The sequence below is a fragment of the Festucalex cinctus genome, chromosome 4 (genome assembly GCF_051991245.1).
Source record: "Festucalex cinctus isolate MCC-2025b chromosome 4, RoL_Fcin_1.0, whole genome shotgun sequence".
NCBI lineage: Eukaryota > Metazoa > Chordata > Actinopteri > Syngnathiformes > Syngnathidae > Festucalex > Festucalex cinctus.
In genome coordinates, this window is record NC_135414.1 from 15,082,560 (window position 1) to 15,107,101 (window position 24,542).

At 37.9% G+C, this 24,542-nt stretch overlaps 1 protein-coding gene across 6 annotated transcripts in view; it reads left to right on the top strand.

The window, feature by feature from the left end:
• Positions 1-24,542, top strand: part of LOC144017507 (C-myc promoter-binding protein-like) — a 265,503-nt gene that overhangs the window by 218,583 nt on the left and 22,378 nt on the right. For 3 of the 6 annotated variants that reach the window (XM_077519146.1, XM_077519147.1, XM_077519148.1), the window contains exons 1-4: positions 13,362-13,604; positions 20,503-20,833; positions 22,552-22,798; positions 22,946-23,015. In XM_077519146.1, coding sequence (XP_077375272.1) covers positions 20,523-20,833; positions 22,552-22,798; positions 22,946-23,015 — 628 coding nt within the window. In that variant the 5' untranslated portion in view covers positions 13,362-13,604; positions 20,503-20,522. Of the gene's footprint in view, positions 1-13,278; positions 13,305-13,360; positions 13,605-13,775; positions 13,922-20,502; positions 20,834-22,551; positions 22,799-22,945; positions 23,016-24,542 lie in introns of those variants that run through there. The other 3 variants (XM_077519143.1, XM_077519142.1, XM_077519144.1) reach the window with 3 other exon arrangements.

Genomic DNA, 24,542 nt, shown 5'->3' on the forward strand with positions numbered 1-24,542 from the left:
ATTGATGAACTGATCCTTGCGTTTCTCTGTTAAAACTTCCAGCAAGTGCTGCTGACGGAACACGTGTCATTCCGGCTGCCTGAGAGAGCTGCATGCGCTGGATAACGCTTAGTTAAATATAATTCATGAAATATATCACAAAATGAAACGAAATATGACTCCAAGACAAGTGTTTTTGTGCATGTGATGTGCATGAGTTTTACATGACCTTTAGAGGCCGTCATCAATAAATCTATATCAAGCCTGATATATCTGATAATGTAGTGACAGTCAACTTCCTCTTAACTGAATATTTAATGCTCTTGCATTATCGCAGTGGCCTGATGGATGACAATTGTGTATGTCCTTCCAATCAACCTTATTGATTCCATACAGAATCTATGACACCTTGAGGAACTGGAATTACATCAGGTCAGTTAATACATGTGAAGTCAAGTCTGACTCATTCCTTATCATCTCATTAGTTGCATGTTGGAGTTTGCCAGTTTTTTGCGCTGCCAGTCAGAAAATACAATTCAACCAGTGACATGCATTCAGGTTCATGATTGGAGAGGCACTGACTCCTCTGGAGTTAGATATAAAATATGAACCCCAAATGTAAGATTGGCCTATAAGCACCAATGGATCTCCGCACTGCCACCTACGGCGGCAATGTATTTTCTTGGCTCCACTGTTCACTTTCTGGCCAATCAGAAAAATTTGATATGTCACACATATTCATTAAATAAATTAGACAGACTGTTGAACGTCAGCATGTGCAGTACATGTGATTAAACATGCATATTGGTGAATTAAAGAGAAACAGCTATGTCAATTGTTTAAGGGCACGCACCAACAGCCTGCATCTGCAATTAATGTATGTGTAGATCCTTGAGGCACCAAGAGTGTTGTGATTCTTCACTTCCTGGCCATATATTTGACCAGGAAGTAGGCAAATTAGGCTATTTTAATGATGAAACAGTTGAAATTGTTGGACTGAAAAAGAAAATCAAAATAAAGCGTGGAACAGCTCACCCTCCCCTACTTGACCTGGCCGCGTGTCCCTGAATCCAACCTTGAGAGCAAAACTCCAAACTGAACAATACAGAGACAAATGGTCACAGTCTCTCTCTCTCACAAAGTGATTTTGATAATTGTCCAAAGGGCAAAGTGCAAAGTTTGGTCCAGGAAGAGCATTCAGCAGTTGGTGAAATCCAGTTGGCCCATTAACCTGCTACAAGCAGGACTCGGCCGGGGGCTCGTATTAATCCACATTACAGAGGCATCGATCCCATGAGCAGCATGGACAACAGGAGCTTTCATGAATAATTGATGCAAGACCGACTGAATGGAGACTACTCTGCTAAGATTTTTACATGAACTCTATAACAGATTACATTGATATTTATGGGGTTGGGGGAGTGAAAGTACATAATGCATTATGGTAGCTTGTTTTCATCTAATGCAAAACGACAAATATCGTGCATACATATATATATATATACACATCAATTAGTGCAGACTGTTAATAAGGAATTGTCAAAGCTGCAAATAGGGTTCAATACAAATCAATTATTGTTTAACCTCAATAAAACCAAATACATGTTGTTTGGGGGAAAAGGTTGCAAACAAACAGGCAAACAAGGTAAATATCGAACAGGTCAGGGAGCATAAGGTGCTAGGGGTAATTATTGATCACATGTTAAACTGGAAGCCTCATATAAGACAACTGCATAATAAACTGCCGGTAGCCAGAAGCATGTCAACCCTATGGCGAGTGCAAAAAATGCTAAATCAGAAGGCCCTTACATAATTTACTGTGCATTAATCCTGCCATATATGACCTTCTGCGCAAGGATATGGGGTAATACTTAGAAAAGCGATACAGCCTCTGTTCTTACTTTAAAAAAAAAAAAAAAAGCCGTCAGAATTATTCACAATGCCAACTACGGAGCTCACACACATCAGTTATTTATTAAGTCTAAATTACTTAAATTACATGATCTAATTGTCTAATTGGACAAATCAGCTAATGTATAAGTTGGCTAACTCTTGCCTACCACAAACCCTGCAGGCACACTTCCAGACAAGAGAATCAAAATATGATTTGAGAGAGAACACAAAACAAGAACTACACCAAAAATCATTTTCTATTTCCTTTACTGGTGTAAAACTATGGAACAATTTGGATACTGAAGTTGGGAATCCAGGGATGTTATCTGCCTTTAAAAAATTTGAAGTGCAAAGAAATGATACTGCATGGTTACATGACTGATGAAAATGTAAGCTAAAATATGACTTCTTGCCGAGTGCCGACACTGGCAAGGTTAACTCTTGTTTGGCCATCAATGATGGTAATAAGCCTTGCTGTTCCTGAGAAGAATGTAAACATGGTCAGGCTCTATGTTATGTCTGGGACAAAGGCTGTTATTGTGGCTACAGAAAACTGGATGTAAGATGTTTTGATTATGGGACAAGGTAACAAAGAAAGTCATTAACTGTTTTTGTAGACTGGAGAGACACACTGGAAGCAGCCTGTGTTAGATGACGGCAAGCATCCGGCAAATCGATATGGAATTAGCAAATTGGTCCCTAAATGCTATTGACAGGATCTTCTCTTCCAGTCTAGCTGGTCGTGGTGAGCGTTCATGTCCGGACGGGACTTTTTTGTCAGGCAACGTGCTTGACATCTGGGAGGTATGGAGAGCCTTGTGTCTGGCCCCCCTGGATGTGGAAGACGTTGAAGATTTGTACATTTTCGTTGCCATGACAGTCGGGATGCTTGTGCTGGGGTGTGGAGTATTCAACGACGCCATGGCTCAAATGACAGAGGACATCGCCATAAAGCTGTGCGAGGAGGCCAAGGATCTCGCTACAGACGACAGTGAATAAACGGAATGCCAGACACAGACTCCCGTACATTCTCAGCTGGTCATCGCAACCAACTCGTCCGGCCTCAACATTGTGGGATGAATCTACAAATGATTAACGAACAACACCGGAAATGGTTAATAAACGACACACGTTACGTTCACTCAAGATGAACCGATGGAAACGTGTGCAGACACACATGTTCTGTTGGGACTGAATGACGAGGATGTGCCACAATGATGTACCACAATGACTGTCAAAATTAATGTAAGAATTGAGTCGCTAATGATTGAAGTGTCTAAAATGAATTCAGGGGACGGGGTTCAATAATCCACAGCTTCAACCTGTCAGCCCTTTTTTTTTCTTGGATGTTGTTGATGTTGCAAATGAGATATGTTCGGTGAAGTCTGTTGTTATAACATGTCAGAAATAAAAAAGAAATAAAAAATGTTTTCTGAGCTCAACTCATATTTGCTTCATCATTTACAGTAAATTTGTTTTATATTCCTATTCTGTAGAAAGGCATTTTGGAAAGCAGAAAGGAAGGATCCTTTCATGATTTTATAACACTTGCAAATGAAAGAATAAAAACCCATGAAGGACACAAAGATCAGACAACTTGTGTGACATGCACATATGCAAATATCGATACCAAAATACTGATATTTCGATCCAGCGTGTTCATTGTAAGTGTCAATCCCCAAGCTGATGTATCGATATTTGCAATTGATGTATTATATTTTTTTAATCTCTATTTTTTTTGTATATTTTTGTGCATACAAGCTACTTTTTCCTTCTGCACGCATGTAAGCAGTGTACCGGCGTGTGCCCCCACCCACTCTTACGTCCCAAACCCGTGGCAAGCATACTTTTCCTTCACCCTTCTCACCAACACAAACAAACTTTTGGAAGCATGGCAGCGGCATCGTCGGCATCACTTGATGGTTGACTGTAAAATCACAACTATGTTGTATTCAGGCTTGTTTGTTTGTTTAAGTTTTTTTTATTTTTATTTCTATATCAGGATGAAGGCCAAGGCCCACATCTCGTGGGCACCGCACGCCACTCTTGACAAGGTGATCCATCCATCCATTTTCTTGACTGCTTATTCCCCACAAGGGTCGCGGGGGGTGCAGGCGCCTATCTCAGCTGGCTCTGGGCAGTAGGCGGGGGACACCCTGGACTGGTTGCCATCCAATCGCAGGGCACACAGAGACGAACAACCATCCAAACTCACAATCACACCAAGGGACAATTCAGAGCGCCCAATTAACCTGCCATGCATGTCTTTGGATTGTGGCAGGAGACTGGAGTACCCGGAGAAGACCCACGCAGGCACGGGGAGAACATGCAAACTCCACCCAGGAAGGGAGCCTGGACTCGAACCGGAGTCCTCAGAACTGGGAGGCGGACGTGCTAACCACCAGTGACAAGGTGACAGATGAAATTGGTAACTGTCATGACTCGAGTCATGCAGGAGTAATGTTTGGGTCTTGTCTCATGTCTGCGGTCACGCCTGGGTTAGGTTTGAGTTCATGACCTGTTAATCTAGTTTCAAACTAGTTTTAGGCTGTGATGTTATATAATGTTTGGAACGCTCTGTAAGAACTATGTTATGTTAGGAATCTTTAATCACGTTACTAAAGAATCTTTCATGCTATATGATGTTTGTTGATGTCAGGGACCTGTAATTACTGGGTTAACAGCCAATCAGAGATTTCCATGTCAGTACTGGTACTCACATGTCTAGCCACAACCAATGAGATCGATTGGCTATCTATATAAGCTGTCAGAAGAACATGCGTGTTGCACAAGGGGGCCTGGCATCTCGTGGTTTTCGATGCATTCTCGTTGTTTTTCATTTAGTCAAGTTATGTGAATAAATAGTTAAAACCTTATTTGTGTCTGCGCGTTGGGATCCAACCCTTCACCTTCAGCACACAACATGTAACACAATAGTTTGAGGTAGTTTGATTCAACTGAAGATGTGTTGCCCCCGTTGCAGTGCAACTGTTTTTTTTTTTCCAGCTTTGTGTATTTAAAAATAATAAAAATAAAATAAAACACTTCCGGTATCGATATTGGACGGTATTGCGATATTTGGTCCCAGTATTACTTGGTATCGGATCGAATCCAAAATCACTGGTCGCCCATCCCTAGTTCCCTGAGCACTTCTTGGTTTCCTCGTGAAAATTTTCAACAACATGCATAGTGCATGCACAATATATTTCTGTATGTATCCTGTTTTGAAAATTGCATTTTTTCTTTTTTTCCTTTTGTGTATACTCTCTCTCTCTCTCTCTCTCTCTCTCTCTCTCTCTCTCTCTCTCTCTCTCTCTATATATATATATATATATATATATATATATATATATATATATATATATATATATATATATATATATATATATATATATATATATATATATATATATATATATATATATTTCAAATTTAGGCCATTAGGCCAGTAACTGTTATGTATTAAATATGTGTATGTATTTGTTTTTTAAGACATTTTCCCAGCAGGATCATTCAGATGAATGTGCACCAAATGTTCATAATGTAGTTGTACTTCGACTCAGATTCAGTTTAGCCCGTAATAAAAAGACCTTATTTAGGTCAATTTCCATTCCATTCATTACACTTGACACAACATCTGCCTGTCGTTATGGGTGTTTGATTTCCCCCTTTAAATCTAGTTAATCCAGTTACTGTCTCCTCAATTTCCTTACTTTTAAGCGAGTTCATCAGATTTCTACTTTTTATGATCTCATAGTTGCAACTTGTTTTTTTTAACATGTGCTTTCTTTTTTCATGGAAAATAAAATCACAGTATTTCTTCCGATCAACCTGTGTGTGTATGGGTGTGTGGGTGCATGTGTGCGTATATCCGTAGAGAAGCAGAATTATAATGCGAATTGCAGAGATGGTAAATTGAATCAGTATGGAGTCTGGCTCCACGGGTCTCATTTGTTTCCATTGATCTTTATCCGGAGAGTCCTCTGACAAAACAGCAATTCTGCACCTCTCACTGTCAGGCAACGGGTCACATTACATACAGCGAGAGAAGTATTCCACCCTTGTTCATCAGTGTAGAAACTTGAGAAATGGCAAATATCCTCCTGACTATCAGGAAAAACAATATATTGTCCAATCATGTTTATTTAGATATTCCCCAATCTTTGTGAAGTAACTGGAATACTGCAAAAGATAAGTTTTTATATTTAAGCTATGATGTGTCAACTACAGAGGACATTTTTAAAAACTTAAAAGGTAGGCTCAAATACAGTTAAAATAATTCAAACAATACTTTAATGTATTCTTAAGAGTCTTACAGAAACCATGCTAACATTTAAAGCCTTACTTTGTTCAATAAAAAGTGTTATATACTTACTTTTCCTCTTCCCAAAAAGTGCTTGCACTGAGGGAAGCCATTTCCTTTTATGATGCAATCAAAGGTAGCAAAGCCCCACCCTTACACATTTGGTATCATTGGAAAGCTCTGAATGTCATCTATAGAGCACAAAGGGAGTTAATTCAATCGTATGCATTGTGTGGGAGATATTCAGGTTTAAAAAGGTCCACTACAGAGGACAAATTTGAATTGCTGGTAGTCAGGAGGTTACGACTTACAAAAAATAATATTTAGCAGTTTCCTAATATGAATGAATTAATGTTGTTTGGTAGCACAAGTTTGTTTATGTTTTTTTTTGTGTTTTTTGTTTTGTTTTGTTACATCTTTAAAGTAGTTGATCATACTGTCCTGTGTGGCTTCTGGCTGGTTTTCAATTGAATTATACTTATTATACTTTTAAGGGCTGACTCTGGTTCGAACCTGATTGCTCCATTATTTTATCACTGCTTGACATTATTAGATCTGATCAACAAAATACTCATTTTAAAGTAATGTATAAGGCAACGATGGCATGAAATTAAATGAGTGAGTCTGGTTGCTGTGGATTCATTCGACAAAAAAGTACTTTATAGGAATTGACTCACACAATCATATTAGTTGATGTAAAATACCCAGATAACATGATGTTTCCAATAAAATCCATAGAAATCTGCATGGACAACATCATGTGGGACTTCCTCTGCATTCGGTCAGCTTTCTACGATATGCCTCAGCCTAGCAAACTGCATGTCTGGCGTAAGAGTGAAAGGTTCCCAATGAACATCTCCTCAGCCCGAAGGTCTTCAGAAAATCCCATCCATCTGCTCCACCATTCTAAGCCAAAGAACTTTACTTCTGTAAACGTGAGGTACAAACCTTGGCACACGTCAAAAAACAGAATGGATCTTGTCTCCACTTTGAGTGAGACTTGCATGTTAAATCCGCTGTGGGAAAATTACCAAACAGTGTGAACAGGAACTGATTTAATCAGATTTAAAAAGAAAAATCATCATCTTAAATATATCATTTTTTTTTTTTTTAGGAATTTGCAACATCAGTATTTTTGTCTTCATAGCAGGATGCAGACGAGTGCAACAGAAACAGTTGGAAGTGTGATATCTGAACAGTTATGCTAAAATCACGAAGAGCATGTTATTTCTTGAGCTTTATCTAAAGGTGAGGCTGCTTAAATGTTATTCAAAATATGTTAGTTACATCATATACAGGTATGTGTCATCAAAACATCACTCAGTGCACTCAAACGATGTTATGATTCATTATGGGGGCCCAGATTTTTGTGTGACGCAACTGGAATGGATGGATGGATGGATGGATGGATGGATGGATGGATGATATTCACATACTATCAGTGCAGTAAGTTAGCAGTTTTTTTTTTTTGTCAAAACTATACAACTTGCTATAATCTCCGCCGGCTAAAAGCTGAGCTGCACTGTTTTTGTTTGTGGCTAAAGTTACAGTACATATTGCAATCCTTGCCTAATATGTTCTCTGTCGGAACACTAATTCCATCACTTTAACTCATTCACTCCCAGCAATTTTTACAGAAGTAATCCCTTTCACTCCCCGCTGTTTTACTGGATTTTGACAAAATTTTGCAAGGCCCACAGAAAATTGTGTTCTATAAAAACATGGAACGTACCAAAAGAAAGATTCAAGAAAAAGTATATTTTTATCCATTTCCATTTTGCAGCAATTAGCATTTTAATATAGCTAAGTTACATCATTAGTCACAAATCTATTTAGAATTTTGTGTAATTGAGTTTTTTTCTGCATGGCCCTGGTTGATCTCCTTCGTGCTGGTGCCACCTGCTGGCCGTTTGAGTAATAACTACCATTTCTTCAACCTTTCTTTGCAGTTAGATGAGGGGCTGCATCAAAGCCTTCTGTATGCTCTAGCATGGGGGAAAAAAGTTAAAAAAATAAAAAACGTATAAATACATCTTTGGGACACTTAAAACATTTAAAATAGAAAGTATTTATACATTTTTGGGAGCCAATTTAATGAGGATAAGCGGTGTGTATAATGGATGGATGAATTCTAAATTGTATAATTCATAAAAACTAGCATTACAGTGTTTTGGCACAAAGGCAGACACATGAAATTACTACTATGTTCATTTGTTAGGGTTAGTTCAGAGTTTAAGTAGTAAAGTTAGTTTAAGTAGTGCAAAGCTGAAGTTTCTGTTCAATAATGTATAAAATAAATAAAGAGTAAGATAATCATCCGCTAAGGACATGTGAGCTCCTTTATTGACGCTTGCGGTATTTATTTATGTCTCCATCTTTTCTGCTGCCCGTAAGTATCCAGAGCAGTCTTTCCCCTCTGTCACATTAAAGACTGTAACTCAAGCCTTGGGGCTGGTCACGCAAATGAACAGTATACTGTATACAGTATACTCTATACTCCCTTAGATATAGAGCACTGGTATACATAAGTGACTGATAGGGCGAGGTCTAGTTTTATGTTTCCAACGATTCTTGTGGGACCTTTTTGGCCGTCAAAATAGCTGATGGTGAGCAGTTATGTTATCAGCATTGTTCACAGCATTATTAGTACATTAAAGATTAACTTGTTAAAATGAATGTAACCATACCATGTACTCTGTGCACACATACCATATTGTTTTTTTTTAATACATCTATTTAATTAATGGAAAGGAAAATTCCTTTGGAGTCAATTACAGCTTGAAGTCTGGAGCACCAGACGATGGATTTCATCCGTGGAGATGCTCTGCCACACTTCTACTGAAACTGTCATCAGTTCATGCTGGTTCTTGGGGGATTTTCCCTTCTGTTTTGCTTTCACCAAGTGAAATGCATGTCCAGTTAGGTTCAGGTTAGGTGATAGACTTGACCATTGCATAACATTCAATTTATTTGTGTTAAATAAGTCTTTGGTTACGTTCTTATACTATACTATCAGTCTGGCCAGCCCTGAGTCAATGTTAATATCAATCGCTGCATTCTGGTAAACAGCCACAGCTCTCGCCAGCAACATTAGACAGCGTAAAAATGAATACACTTGAGCCCGTCAAAGATGCAGTAATCAATAATCATGTAGCCATGGAATTCATTCATGAGCATCACTGTGACCAACCCTTTCATGGTTCTTTTAAGTACCATTTGGTGAATCAATACAGTACAGCCTCTGTATGCTTTACAATGCTGCAAACCTCAAGATTTATTTATGAGAACTAGATTTGTCGTTTTTAATTTTGGGTGGTTCTCCAAAAACATGGTCCAGGAGTGTGACATATGAGCCCCAAACTGAACTTGTGCAAAAAGTTAAAAATGACACATGCTTTAAATCAAACCTTACTGTAGTGCGCAATGAATAAACAATGACACTCATGGCGACCACACGCCGATCACTCAAGTAAAGAATATTTTAAAATGAATCATTTATACACTTTAACAAGACTACTAAGATATTTAATTGAAAAACTGGTACAAATTCCCAATTATAAGCAGAAAATTATCTCTGACTGATTAAATCATGCTCGGCTTCACAAAATGCCCGTCTCATTCAAATCCTCTTGACTCACACGCATGACGCATGAATACACAAAAAAATACTGCATGCAATTAGCATGAAAACAAATTATGCTCGACGTGTAAACTGAATAATAACTAAAAGTGTTTTTTGTTTTTGTTTTTTTTAAACATGTTAACGTTGGTTGTACTTTCCAAAGTAGTTCCAATGGCAGTACGGGGTTAAATACAGTTGTGAAATGTCAGAGCAACATTATGGACTCAATATTTAACAACCGAGACGACATTTTTTCTGTGGGCCATTTGTCACATATGGACAGCGTGGAAATAGATTAAACAGTATTGTGTTGTATTTACATTCGGCCAGTTAATTGGTTACAACTGTTTTTGAGAGTGATGCATTTTAAAGGAGAAGTCAACCCCAATTTTGTGTTGGTGGAATATGATCAATATAATCAGCAAAATCCAGCTGTTTTTATCCATCTCAGGAGGTGGCCATTTTTCCACTAGCTGTCGACTGATGATGGCATCAATGTTGCTCAGGTCTCAGGTAACAACCAATCACGAAGATTCAGAAAAAAGGTGAGCTGTGATTGGTCGGTGACTGAGGCCTGAGCAACATTGATGTCATCTTCAGTCGACAAGTGGCAAAATGACCACCGCTGAGATGGATAAAAATGGTTGGATTTTGCTTCATAACTCTTAATCCTAATGTCATGCTTAGACTAGTGAGGTTACATATAACCTATTCTTGTCAAGAAATGTTTAAGGTTGACTTCCGCTATAAGGATATGAAGGAATCTTAAAAGACACTGTGTAGATTTTTTGCCATTTAGTGGTGAACTAATAGAATGCAATGACCTAAGTTCGACGCGTGTGCATTTTGAAGCATGCGTACTACTATGTCTCAGTCAGATCACACTTTGCAAGCCTACCACCAATTACTATGTTTGCGAAGTTCTTCTCCTCCGGGTATCCGTTGCAAAAAGATGGCGGTAAAACATGTCAGCCTCCTGTAAGGTGTTGCACGACCTATATAATATAATTAGCGATTACTAGACCTACAATTATATATTTAAAAAAAAATGTATGTTGATGTAAAATTAATGACAATTGAAAAATCCAAAAAAATCCACACATTGCCCACATTGTTGGCATTTCACAAACAAGAAGTAGTCGGGACTCAAAATATTCACACACAAACGGAGCAAATCTCAGTTAAGTTGTTTATTTATTTAGTTGTTGTTGTTTTTTTGTTATCTCTGTATGATATATGCAATATTGTAAACAGTCAAATCTGGTGATTAATCTTTCTGAGAATCACCTTTTATTGAAGGGTATAATGCGGGTCACGTCCTAAGTATTCATAATGTGACCTAAGTTGTGCAGTGCATGAAAGAGTTCATCTATTCACTGATAGCCTTTCTGTCTCCCAGTACAGTAATTTATTGGTCTGATCACATCCTGTGTGTTTCCTGACCTCTAATGCACGCAGAGAACAGTCGAGAGTGGGGGGTGGGGGAGGTTTGGGCGTCTGTTGATTTTGTATTTCTCCAGCCAAGCCGTGTAAACATTTGTGACGCCCAGCCAAAAAATCAATAGTGGAGAAGAGAAAATTCCAGTAACTCTATGTGTGCACTCAATAGGCTACTTCCGTATGTCGAATGATAAAACACTTTTGGGGGAGGTTTACATCATTTTACTTTCTTTGCATTTTCTAATTGCGTTCATAGAGTAGGTAGGTTAAGACATACATTCTTACATGGTCACAGAATTGCCTCCAAGACACTAGACAGAGCATATTGTGCAAAGAAACGGCAACCCTAAACAAGCATGCCTATGAGGAGAGGCTACAAGCCTTTAATCACTAAAACCATGAACTTAGCTAAATTTCAGCAGCATGTGTCCATCTGCTATCTGTTACCTACATGCCATGATCAATGAAGATGTATTGTCACAGGAAAAAGATTAGCTCCCCGACACCCAAACCCTCCCCCTTCAAGATACTAATGAACCCTGAAGTGCAACTGAGGCGATCAATTTATATCAATTTACTGTGTATATTATCTTGATATCTCCTTACTATCACATTTTCTCTGTAATTCTTGTGTGTATTATCATCAATCACATTAATAATTCATCTTTTCATGCTAATTTACTAATTGACCATAACCATAACCATAACTATAAATAGGTATATGTGCATATGTTCTAATATAAGAACTGTATTGGAAATTCAGCCTGAACAAAATTATTAAAACTGTATAACTCGATTAATACTGTAACAGTGTGCACATTGCAGCATATTGGGTGGTGTCTCAAATAGTTGTAGTAATTTATGAGTGATATATGCCCTACTGAACCCCCAATTGCTCCTGATGCTGCGTCATCCGTAGGTGAATGGTTAGTCAAAATGTAAAGCGCTTTGAGGGCCTCGTAAGGTGGAAAAGCGCTATATAAATGAAGTGCTATTTGCCATTTGCTCAATGCTGAATGAACACCTTTTTTCTAAATTATGATTAGAGAGCAAATTATGTCTCACACATAGACATAGATAGATAACCATTAAGTGAACCTTTATATTTGCAATTTGTGATTGACGGTGTTGTTAATGGGCTGTCTTTGGACTGTATTACCCTCCCCCCCATAATCATTTTGCCTTTAATTTGTTAGGCCTCGATGTGGAAGATTTGTGTTTGACCACTGTAACCAGCAGATGGCGCCAAGGAAACATTATAATACAAACGTTTAGGTAGCCAAATAGGAAATAAGAAGAGGGAGTAAAGAAATAATATGCTAACACTGGTATGAATTGAAAATCTGATGATAACCCGAAAAATAATGTTTGTTTTTTTTGGTTGGTTGGTTGTTTTTTTTAACACTTCAATACTGCACTGAGTAATTGCATATACGTGTGCATATACTTCAAAATAGAACACATTTGAATGAGTCTATATGGAGCCCCTGAATTGCAAGGGGGAGAGCCCCTGAAGTGAAATGGGAGATGGCCCCTCCCGAAGGGGGCTGAAAACTTTTGAGAAACCTTAGACGAGAAACTTTCTCGTTCTAACAATAAATTTTTACTCTTAGGACAAGAAAGTGTTTCATGAGGATGAGAAAGTAGTCCATTGCATGCTGAGACATAGATACATTTCGGTTTGCATTTCTAAATGAAAATGAACTAGTTTTGTTATATTTTCACGAGGTTTCCCCTCGTCTAACATACCTGATTCAAATGATCAACTCATCAGCTTTGCAGGAGCCTAATGACGAACCTGATTTTATATATATATATATATATATAATAAGGAACTGTTGTTTACAAATGTTTGGAGAAAATTAAAAAGTCGTAACTAAGAAAAACAAAGTCAAGATACTTGAATGAACTACATATGTGCTCCTATAAATGTGAAAAATGTCAACATGAATGCTTTCTTTCATGCGTTTTGTTTGCCATTGACTTGCATCCAAAAGAGACAATTTTTGGATTTATAAACTGAGATTAATTTACAAATTGAATGTTGACGGAATAAGGTCATTGCAGGTGTGTATGCGTGTGCGTGTCGTGTGCGCCGCCGCCGCCGTCGCGTGTACGTGCTCGCACACGAGCCGGGTAGCGGATTCTTCCCATCACAACCAAAATGGCGGCTGAGCTGACAGCCGGCCCGGCTCAACGCGGTAACTGACAGGCGAGCGGAGACGTTGCGCCTGGCCGGACTAAACAGTCACCTTCTGGGACGACCATATGTACGAAATGATGGTTGCCACTTAAATGCAGTGGGACCGGTAGATGACACCCGACGAAGCTGCGCCTATAGGACTAAAAATAACGTTTCCAACTGGGGTAAGTAGGGAATGATGAACCTCTTAAGTGCAGCTGTTGTCCGTTTTCTTCTACAGAATTGCCCTGAAACGAACAAGCGAGCCTTCGCTCACGCTGTCACCATCTTTGCCCTCTCCCGTTCGCCTGTCACTATTCAAGGCTGAATGTTTTCCCCAACAGAGGATGTAACTAACGTGCGCCGTGCTCTCCTCGCTAGCTTAATACAGATAGTATGTGCCACAGGTTGTTGCAACCCACGCCAAATGTCGAATGCTTAAATCACCTGGGCTGGTAGAGGCGAATTCAACTCACGTTGAACCCAAACGGCCCCATCGCCGGTATGTGTTAACTACTGTATTTTTAACTCTAGCACGTTGTGGTATATAAATACATCAAAACACTGTGTAAACTTCATTGCTTCAGGTGGTTATTTTAGGGTGATGATGATAGAAATCCGTCTCTTGTTCTCATGCTTCAATGAGCAAAGAGCTTCTCAGTGCTGTGCGGTAATTTATGGCTTATGTGACTAATTTAACGTCAAGGGATGTTGAAATTCGATTTTTACCAACATTCTACAGCATAGCGACTTGGCTGGAGTTGTTGAGTACTGTAGTTGGTTTGCATCCTGGCCTGTCAAAGTATCCCTGAGCAAGACTGAACCGAAAAGTTTGTCCTGATGCACTTTCATCAATATCTGAATGACATGTTCACTTTGTTTTCTTTGTCGCAAGGAATTTTACTTCTGGTCACTTATGAGAGTGTTCCTTTGAAATGTTATCTTCCTGTCTATTATAATGTCTGAAAATAATTCAGACCAAATAATTACAGCTCATAATGCTCCAGGGTGAATTCTCAGTCAGCGAAGAAGCTCAAGTAAAGGATCAAAATAGCTTGAATTTTGTCAAGTTAAATATCATTTTTTTGTAGCATTTGATCCATATCAAGCAGCTTAAGAGCTCAGATAGCCAACATTTGGTCATATGTTTAAGCAGTCTAGCCAGCCTAAATTTTGACCTACTGTTATTACCAATAATGTTATTACTCATAGCAGCTACTGAACCAGACATTCTGTAGAGCTGCATGCCAAGCCCTTACCCACTTAACAAGTGCCTACCCAAAAATGTTAAGAAGCTACAATATATTACGCATGCACATATTCATCTCTCTGCACCCGTAAATCAATATGAAATACCAAATCCCCACAAATGAGAAGCAGCAGTTAGGAATTAAACATATAATCCTTACTACCAATTCTGGTTTGCTTGTTTTCACTATTGAAATTGGTGTCATCATTTCTTCACCTTGCTTGAAAGGTGAAATATTTTTATTTATCCCCCCCACCCCTCTTCTTGTTGACTGATTCCCTGGACATGTTGTCTTACTCTGTTGAATCACTTGTATATTATTATTATTATTATTATTATTATTATTATTATTATTATTATTATTATTATTATTGTTGTTGTTGTTGTTGTTGTTGTTGTTGTTATTGTTATTATTATTATTATTATTATTGCTTCTGTCTGTACCAGAAAGCGTGCCCACTCAGATCAACGTAAACTGGGGATGTCGTTAATATTTGTTAACTGTGGGGCGGGGTGGGGTGAAGCCCTTTATGACTCTTTTGTGATTAAGGGCTATATAAATAAATTTGACTTGACTTGACTGAGAGGTTGACCCACCAAAACTATGTCTGAAAAGTGCGTTTGAACTGTATTGTAAAAAGATGATAATATTATAGTCAGTTTGTATGTATTTTGTGAACCATTTGGTGAGACTTGCTTGATTCTGAAACTAGATGAGGTGAGACTGTTTTGGTCCACCTGTGCAAAAATCTAATTATCTAATATTTAATGTATTGTTTTAATCCCACTAGACAATTGATTTAAATTAATTCATCCACATGTGAGAATATGATGTAAATGTGATTTAATATGTACTGTCAAGTTTAGGAGCTCTAATGGAAAGCGACTTCTAATTAAGTTAAAATTTTATTGCATTTGATTACCGCAACTGCAATGCATTTATGCTAACTACTAAAGTACTAAGTCAATTAAAAAAATATATATTTTTGTCAGTTCACTCTGATTGCAACTGCCCTGCCTTTCAAGACTGCTGAATAAAGCCTACAACTAATTCTGTAAGTAAATGGTTCTTCCTGATTGACTAGAGTGTATAATATTCCTCAGCTAATTTATTCAGTTATAAAATATCATAATGGCTAAAAATTGAAGGCGGGATTGGTAGTAAAATAAATCTTAACATCTTATAATGTTTTAAGATAAAAGGCTGGATCATAGTTGAAGCTCAGTGATGCAGTCGTGATGTTTTTGTTTTGTTTTGCCAGAAATGGGCCAGATCTTAATTAGATAGTCCTGATGTCATCTGTCCTGCCCAAAGCCTATATGAGCTAAATGCTTGGCATCTGAGGATTGCTATGATGTTCTGTGATTGATGTATTAAAAGGCTATACTAGTATAGTATACTAGTCATCGGTTGAGTTCATGCTAGGCTTGTTGATTTTATTGTATAGGATTAATTAGTCCATTGATTTTTTTTCCAACTATAATAATGAAAGCAAGTCTGTTCAATTAGATTAATAGGTTGTGGTGCACCAATGGATCAGCCCGGCATCTGCATCATTTCCTTAATTTTCAGAATCAGTGATTGGCTGATCCCTTAAAATAAAACCAACCTCTCCACCAACTCATCTACCTCTTCAGAGTTCTGAAAAGTCTTCAATGACTTCAGCTACTACTAAACTTTCATCACATCACATTAGCGTCAAACTGTCAATTTAAGAATATCTGAATTCATACAAGCCAGAGTAGGTGCACTGAGAGAGAAAGCTGACATAACGCCAAGATAAATACATGCCATTCATTTATCTTGTTCGTGAAACCAATACACACACTGTTGAACAGTTTGTGCACGCTGAGGTCAATAAGTTCATGAACTTTGCTTTCAAAGTGATCAAATGTTGAATTTGTATGGGCCATGTGAATGGAAATTATTAATTCATCATTTGTAATTAAGTGGAATTTGATCTTAATGTTGTACAGTGGGCTGTGTCTTGAAGCAGTGAAGGCGTAATGGATTTAATTACTACACGTGGCAGCAGCTACTATCCTTTGCTGCTAAAAGATGGTACATGTAGCTTGGCTGTATAAAAGATACATTTTTTTGTGACATTTGAACAACACTTGTCTTCTGAGAACTTCACAGTTGACTTTTTCCTTTTTCTAATGCATGGTATTGTAAGCTCGAAGCTAGGGAATGCATAATGTATCACTGTTTTACAGGGCTCTAGAATGCGACTAATTTGGACACACAGGCCTCGCAAGCAAACAGTCCACACAGAGAACCAAAATCTTCGGATTATGAGGAAGATATACTAACAACTATTCCGCTCGGCTGCATAGAACTAACAATATTGTAATACAATTATATTAGTGTAGTGGTCGTTTGGATTATTTAATTACAAATATTTAGGGAAAAATATACACAAATGTTATTTTCAGTTGGGTTTGTTAGCATTATATATATATATATATATATATATATATATATATATATATATATATATATATATATATATATATATATATATATATATATATATATATATATATATATATATATGTATATATATATATATATATGTATATATATATATATATATGTATGTATATATATATATATATATATGTATGTATATATATATATGTATATATATGTATATATATATATATATATATATATATATATATATATATATATATATATATATATATATATATATATATATATTCAAAGGCAGTGGTGGAGTGATATTAAGTGTAAGAGCATGAACATGCTGAAATACCTGCTGAAGCTACTGCTGTCTCATGAATGTAAATAAGAGGCAATGCTTCCCTGTGCCTCATGACAGGTTGAAGAATGCCATTCATTCTCGCCATGCGTTCAGTCAGCTAAAAATACAATGCAAACCAAAGCTGCAGCATTATACAGTATCACATCTACAATTCACACCAAAATCTCTTTTACTTTCCGTTTTTACTGCGGGCACTATCTTTATAGTCTATAAAGAGAATAGAAGGTTGTTCAATAAAGATGCAGATACAGTAAGTTGCAGACTGACCTTAAACAAATGCATCAATTTGGTCTTCTGATATACAACATAACATACTGGTAACAATAAAATGAACAGAAATCAGAAGTCATAGAAAGTTGTGGCAAGCAAATATTTCGGTATAGTATACAACTATTTTCAATTTATGTGAAGGGATTTGGTGAAAACAATGCTTGTAATATCTTTAAAAAGTGAGGAAAATAGCAATTATGGTCGATATTTTCTGCCAGAATCATAAGAACAAAAGCCCATTTGGCTAGAAACATTAAGTAAACAATATTCGCTTTAGTGGGCCACATAAAGTTAAGCGGCTGGCCAGATCTGGCACCCAGACTTTGTTTGACACCTGTGCATAAGATGAATATTTACAGCAATGCTGGGGTGCCACAGAAGGCATGATTCAGAATTGTTGGTTTGCTGTCGTATTTGGAATTGTCCGTTTTTTATATAAATAAAATTAAGCTTTAATTATCTTTATGGATTATAACATGATGAGCTTTGCCCTGTCTTACAGTTCATAAAATAGTGTGGTGAAAAAACTCAAGCCGCTAATGGAAAAACACCATAGGTCGAGAAAAGTGAGACTCAGCTGAGTGAGAGAAAAGCTGTAGACAAAGCTTCCCAGCCTGAACTTGCTGACTTAAGATCACTGCAGGAGTTCAAATAAGAGCTCACTGAGATGTCCAAACCTCAGACACTCATCTGCTTCCAGAAGGGGTTTGCCAGAGACAATTTGATAGGGAATTCACAGTTGTCTTCAATTTAAAAAAAATAAATAAAAAAAAACAAAAAAAAAAACAGTGGGGTTGGTGAAAACTCACCAAATCAGCTCTGTTTTTGAGGTTCTAGCAGCCAAGTCACTGTTCTGGCTCCAGCTGTATCGACACTGAGCTGAGACACAGCCACAGCAGGGCAGACACATGGTGGAGGTCAAAAGGAATGTGTTCCAGAACATAAACACAAGCTTACCCGACATCTGCTCTTAATTAGACCAGAAGGGCTGTCTGGCTTTAAGATTCTATAACATAATGACATCAGGTCTAAAACAATCTATGATGAGAGATGATGTGGAAATTATGGCGGCTCACAATATTAACTTTTCTACGTGCAAATTTATGTATGATTTACACCAGAATTAAAACGTTATTAATTCAAAAAACATAAAGAGAAAACTGGTTAAGGACCAAGCTAGCACCCATATGTTTTTATTAGTATCTTATTCAAATGTGACTTTTAGACTTGTATTTTGACATAATGTCTCCCCCCACCCCTTTATGGTGGATGCAAAATGCAAATTATTTTTTTTTGTCTGACCATGAGTCAGGCTCATCATTATTGTTTAGGAGTCTAGTACACCACAAAAAGACCATAAGAACAATGTGCGGGTTAGGCAATTACAGCTTTCATCAGCAGAGCTCTGTGAGAAACTTGCATCCCCCCAAAAAACTTCCATTACAGGCACTTAAATACAATTTTGGAGCATCTAGCATTATGGTTTTTGGACAGCAAGAGCCACCCATTAAGATTTATTTAGAACCGAAGAGCAGATACAGTTGGGCAAAAGCACAAAATCACATTGTAGACTTACTATGGCGGAAAATTATGTATTTAATCAATAACAAAAATTCAAATCATAATCTTTGTGGGCAATAACAGGACAGAGGTCAAACATTTACTGTAGGGCTTCACTAGATTCACATACACTGTAGCTGATATTTTGTCCCTTTTGTCATCTCAATTTTTGCAGAAATGTTGGAGGACCAGACTCACTCATCTTTGTCCACGGCCAACATAAATATGTCAATTCGTATAAACAGTGGGTGAGAATGATTATAATTCATGATCCGATAATCACATTATAAAGCAATGAGTCACAAATGGGGGGGAAATGGAAATTAACAAAATGTGAGATGGAGACACTTGTAAACAAAGTTGAGGCTCGAAAAAGCTATTATTTTTGGCACAATTTCCTCGGAAGTCAACACGAAGCTCCATGATGAAAAAAGTTCGGGATATGTCAGCCGTCACCGTTAGTGGCCGAATGCCTATGTTGAAGGGGCATCAGATTGTGATTGCAGAGACGTAAACTTTAATAAAGTAAAATAAAAAGATTCATCTGACTCTGCACAGACAAGCACATTTTTCAGCTGTCCCTTAAGTCAAGAAATGCAGGCTAACCAACACACCCTGCTAATGAAACGCAGTTCCCACACCCTCTTACTCAATATGCTTGACATCGTAAATGTCCTCGTTTGGATTACGATTTCAATTGGGTAGAGACGCATGAATTACAAAATCTGTTTCCAATGAAATGGCCTCTGGGTGGGTTCAGCTTTCGGAATATGACAGCAGTTGTGGAATGTTTTCATAGCAATCAATCTGATTTCCTTTTCCATCTGTGTGCATTATGTTTTGTATAAAAACTTACAGATACATTGAGGAATCATGCACTGCTGATTGAATCCAGTTTTTGCAGTGAAGATGTTCTATATCAAATTTTGAGCTCTTAAGTTTTGCTCAGTATGACTTCATGACTATCACAAGTACTGAGGGCAGGCCATTAAGTTCATTTTTAATCTGGGACTTTTTCTCTTATTGATCGCACACAAAATTACAATAATTGTCTACTGTATTGAGTGTTTGTTTGCTTGTGTGTAAACAAAAAGCCACAACACAGGAGCATCAGTGTTTTTAAAAATGTGTGGGTTTGTGTGGAGCTTAAAAATTTTTCTTTGCTGAACACATGTCTGAATCATGTTTTTAATCTGTCTATTATGTACCTTTCAGGCACTTGGTGGTAATGGGAAATGATGGAAGACAAAGGCCCTCGTGTAGCCGATTATTTTGTGGTGGCTGGACTGACGGACTCCTCCAAGCCATTGGACCAGGAAATCCATTTTGACGATGCCTGTCACAAAACTGCCAAGCCCAAGTCACCCATCACTGATGTGGCTGTGGTGATTCGCTCGATGGGTGATGAGGTGCCAGCAGGGTTTACATGCATTGAGACGACACCAAGTGGACATTCTGCTGATCTCAATAACGGCGGGCTTATGGCACCCCAGATTTTCGTATGCTACAGGCGAGGTTGTGACAAGCCACCACTCATTGACCTGGGGTAAGAGTCCTGATCTTTCTTTGTTTCCCCTAGGGATGGGTACCGAAGACAGTACTTTTTGTGGTATGGACCGATTTTGGGTCGGTCCAACCGAGAACTGATTCACGTAAAATCAAACGTCTTTCTAAGTTGTGATTGTATGGGACTAGAAGAGTTGACAATTTTCCATGGCACACTTAAACATAACATTAATATATAAAGTAAAATATGAACAATGCTATCAAAGAGCATTAAATGTAACAGTTGGTTAAATTGGCAGAACGAGAACATTCACTAGAATTGGGATAACTATCAAACAGGTAAAGTAACTGCATTGCACACAATGCAAGTCACTGCATTGAGGAGTGTGAATAGTTCTTGGAATTGCACGAGATTATTTACATTTCAAGTGGTTGCACGTTTTTAGCAATGCGACTGCCATATCATATTTACAGTAGCAGTGTTAACAACAGTCATGCTCTGCCTGCCTTGTAGCTGTTCTTAGGTTGTTGCTAGAAAAAGTGTGAAGAACTTCAGCAACACTTGCTTTCAAATGGAGCAATTCAATTTCTTCACTCAGTTCTGCTGCTCTCCCATAGCTGACATATTGTAACAACGGACAAGGAACAAATACTCACATCTCAGAGTACAGAGTGAGAGTGCTGTCCTTATCAGGCACTGACAAAGAGGCTCTGTTGAGACTGTCAGCAGCCTTTGTGTGCTGATAATTCTGAGGAGATACAATTTTGTAGGACTGATGATAACTGGACAGCTCTCTGTGCGGGCAAATGTATGCATAATTGGCTCTTGGTGACATTTATACTTTTCCAAATTGGAATTTTCAAAACTTATATATATATATATATATATATATATATATATATATATATATATATATATATTAGGGGTGTGAATTGCCTCGTACCTGACGATTCGATTCGTATCACGATTCACAGGTCACGATTCGATTCGATACCGATTAATCCCGATACGAATTTATAAGTCGATTGTTGCGATTTTTTTTCATTCAAATTTAGAAAATACTAATCAGTAAGCTTGTAGAGTGTAAGATTTATATGAAAATGTATTATTTATTTATCTGAAATTTCAGTCTTATAGAGGTTGTAATCTGTTTCATGTTTAAACAGCATTAAAATAAAATATTAAGGCTTAATGTTCCGTTCATATAACATTCTTCCATGCTTAAGGTGTGTAAATACTTTTAAATCCAGGTTAAAAAGTTTGCTTTTTTCTCATACCTTTGATTAAGGACTTTTAAACAGCTTTAATTATTATTATTATTATTATTTATTTTTTTTAAACCTACTTTTTATTTACTCTTCTTCTTCTGAATTTTAACTACTGTTTGTTGATGCTTATGTGTTGTCTTTCCTTGTGTAAAGAACATTGAGTTGCCTTGTGTATGAAATGTGCTATACAAATAAACTTGCCTTGCCTTTTGTAATACACAATGCAAAATTAATCGATTGAATAATTGATAGATTAATTGAGTCTAAAATATTCAATAGTGAACCAAACCAAACACACGCATGCACGAGAGTGATGGACAATTTATTAGCAGTCTCCCCTGGTGAACTCTGTGTTTTTTTTGCTAGTTATTAGGTTTAAATATAGAAGTCTACCTATCCCACACAGTTATATTCTACTACTACGATTTGAATTGATCCCATATTAATTTTCTTGTGTAACTAATTACTGCAGTGGTCTTGCTCCCACAGTGTCCTCTATGAATGGAAAGAACGACTGAAGCCGGGCTGCCACCTTCTCCAGACTACACCCTCTGGTCGCCCAGCCAACATTAGTGGAAACTCCTCCCAGCGCATCTATGTCACCTACCGGAGGGCACCTGAGAGCCAACCACATGCTGCTCTGGCTGTCACCGACATCTGTATCATTATCCCAAGCAAAGGGGAGACTCCTCCCCACACCTTCTGTAAGGTGGAGAAGAATCTTAACAGCAGTATGGTAAGACTGAAATAAAATTAAGAGCTGTGTTTGTTGTAACACATACCCCAAATTCACAATGTCTGTCTCACTCATTCAGATAACCAGATCTTTTCCTTAATCATTGTGAAATAGTTCTCAGTGTTTCTTCTTTTGTTCTTGTTTCAGTGGGGTTCCTCTGTCTACCTCTGTTATAAGAAGTCTGTGACCAAAACCAACTCAATAGCATACAAAGCAGGTAAAACTTCTACATACTACACTACAATTTTCATTTAACATTAATTTTTTTAAAGTACAAACGTTGACAAATAACAAAATATCATGAAATTAAGACAAAGGAGCCAAAGACGATGGAGTAACAAATAATAGCTCAGTGTCCCAGCTGTCAATGTCCTTCCTTTCAGCCATCACCAGCCACACTGCCTGGGTCCAGCACCGACAAATCCATCTCCCCACACTGAGTCAAGGCATGCTGGAGAGTGCACGGTTTTAAACATTGCAAATTTGCTAAATATTTAATGTACTACTGAATTTGTGTGGCTTAACAGCGGGTGGCTGCTGATAGAAAGTAGCCACAGACCACCATGTTTGACAGCGGGGATGGTGTGTTCAGGGTGATGTGCAGTGTTAAGCTTAGGACATGCATAACGTTTTGCGTTTAGCCCAAAGAGTTACAGTTTGGTTACATATGACCAGAGCACCCTCTTCCACATTCGGTGTCTCTCCCAGGTGGCTTATGGCAACCTTCTAACGGGAGTATTCATGCATTCTTTGAGAAAAGACTTTCTCTAGCCACTCTTCCATAAAGTCTAGATTTGTGCAGTGTGCGACTAATGGTTGTCCTACGGACAGACACCCCCAAGCTAGGGATTTTCTACAGTTCATCCAGAGTGATCATGGGCCTCTTGGCTGCGTCTCTGTATTGTTTGGGCTGAACGTTTCGAAGGACAACAGGGACTTGGTAGGGTTACAGTGATCTCATACGATCTCCATTTCAATATGACTGCTTGAATAGTGCTCTGTGAGATGTTTAATGCATGTGAAATCTATGCATATCCTTATCCTGCTTGAATCTTCTCTACAACAGTATGTCCGACCTGCCTGGTCTGTTCCTTGGTATTCATTTTCCCTTTAAACAGACCTCTGAGACTATCAGAGCAGGTGCATTTATACTGAGATTTATTTCACACAGGTGGGCTCTATTTGTCATCATCAGTCATTTAGGTCAACATTGCATCATTCAGAAAGCCTTAGGGAACTTGAGTGAGTTGGCTGCACTGACAGTAAAGGGGCCGAATAATATCGCATACCACACTTTTCACTTCTTTCCCTTAAAAAAGCGTTTAAATATCGTATGAATTTTGGTCCACTTTACGATTGTGTCCCACTTGGTGTTGATTCTTCTTCCTAAAAAAAAAAAAGAAAAAAAAAAGTCAAATTGTATCTTTGTTTGAAGCCTGAAAGATTAAAAAGCTCAAGGCGGCGAATGTTTTCACAAGTCGCTGTGTTTCCCAAAGTCACAAAGAGCCACAGCTGAGGCCACAGCTGAGACCACAGTTTGCCGACACCTGGTTTAGCCGAAGCTAGCAATATGAGGCTAACGTTCCCCTTTTCCCAGTCAAGCGTGTATCGGTCGCTTTTGTTTCTTGCTTCATCACAACATCCTGTTCCAACCAAAAATGTTTAGTGACTTAGAAATTTGTACTTGGCCTGCTCGAGCCAGTATCTGATGGTTTGTATCGGCCCGACACAGTTGTGCACTGTC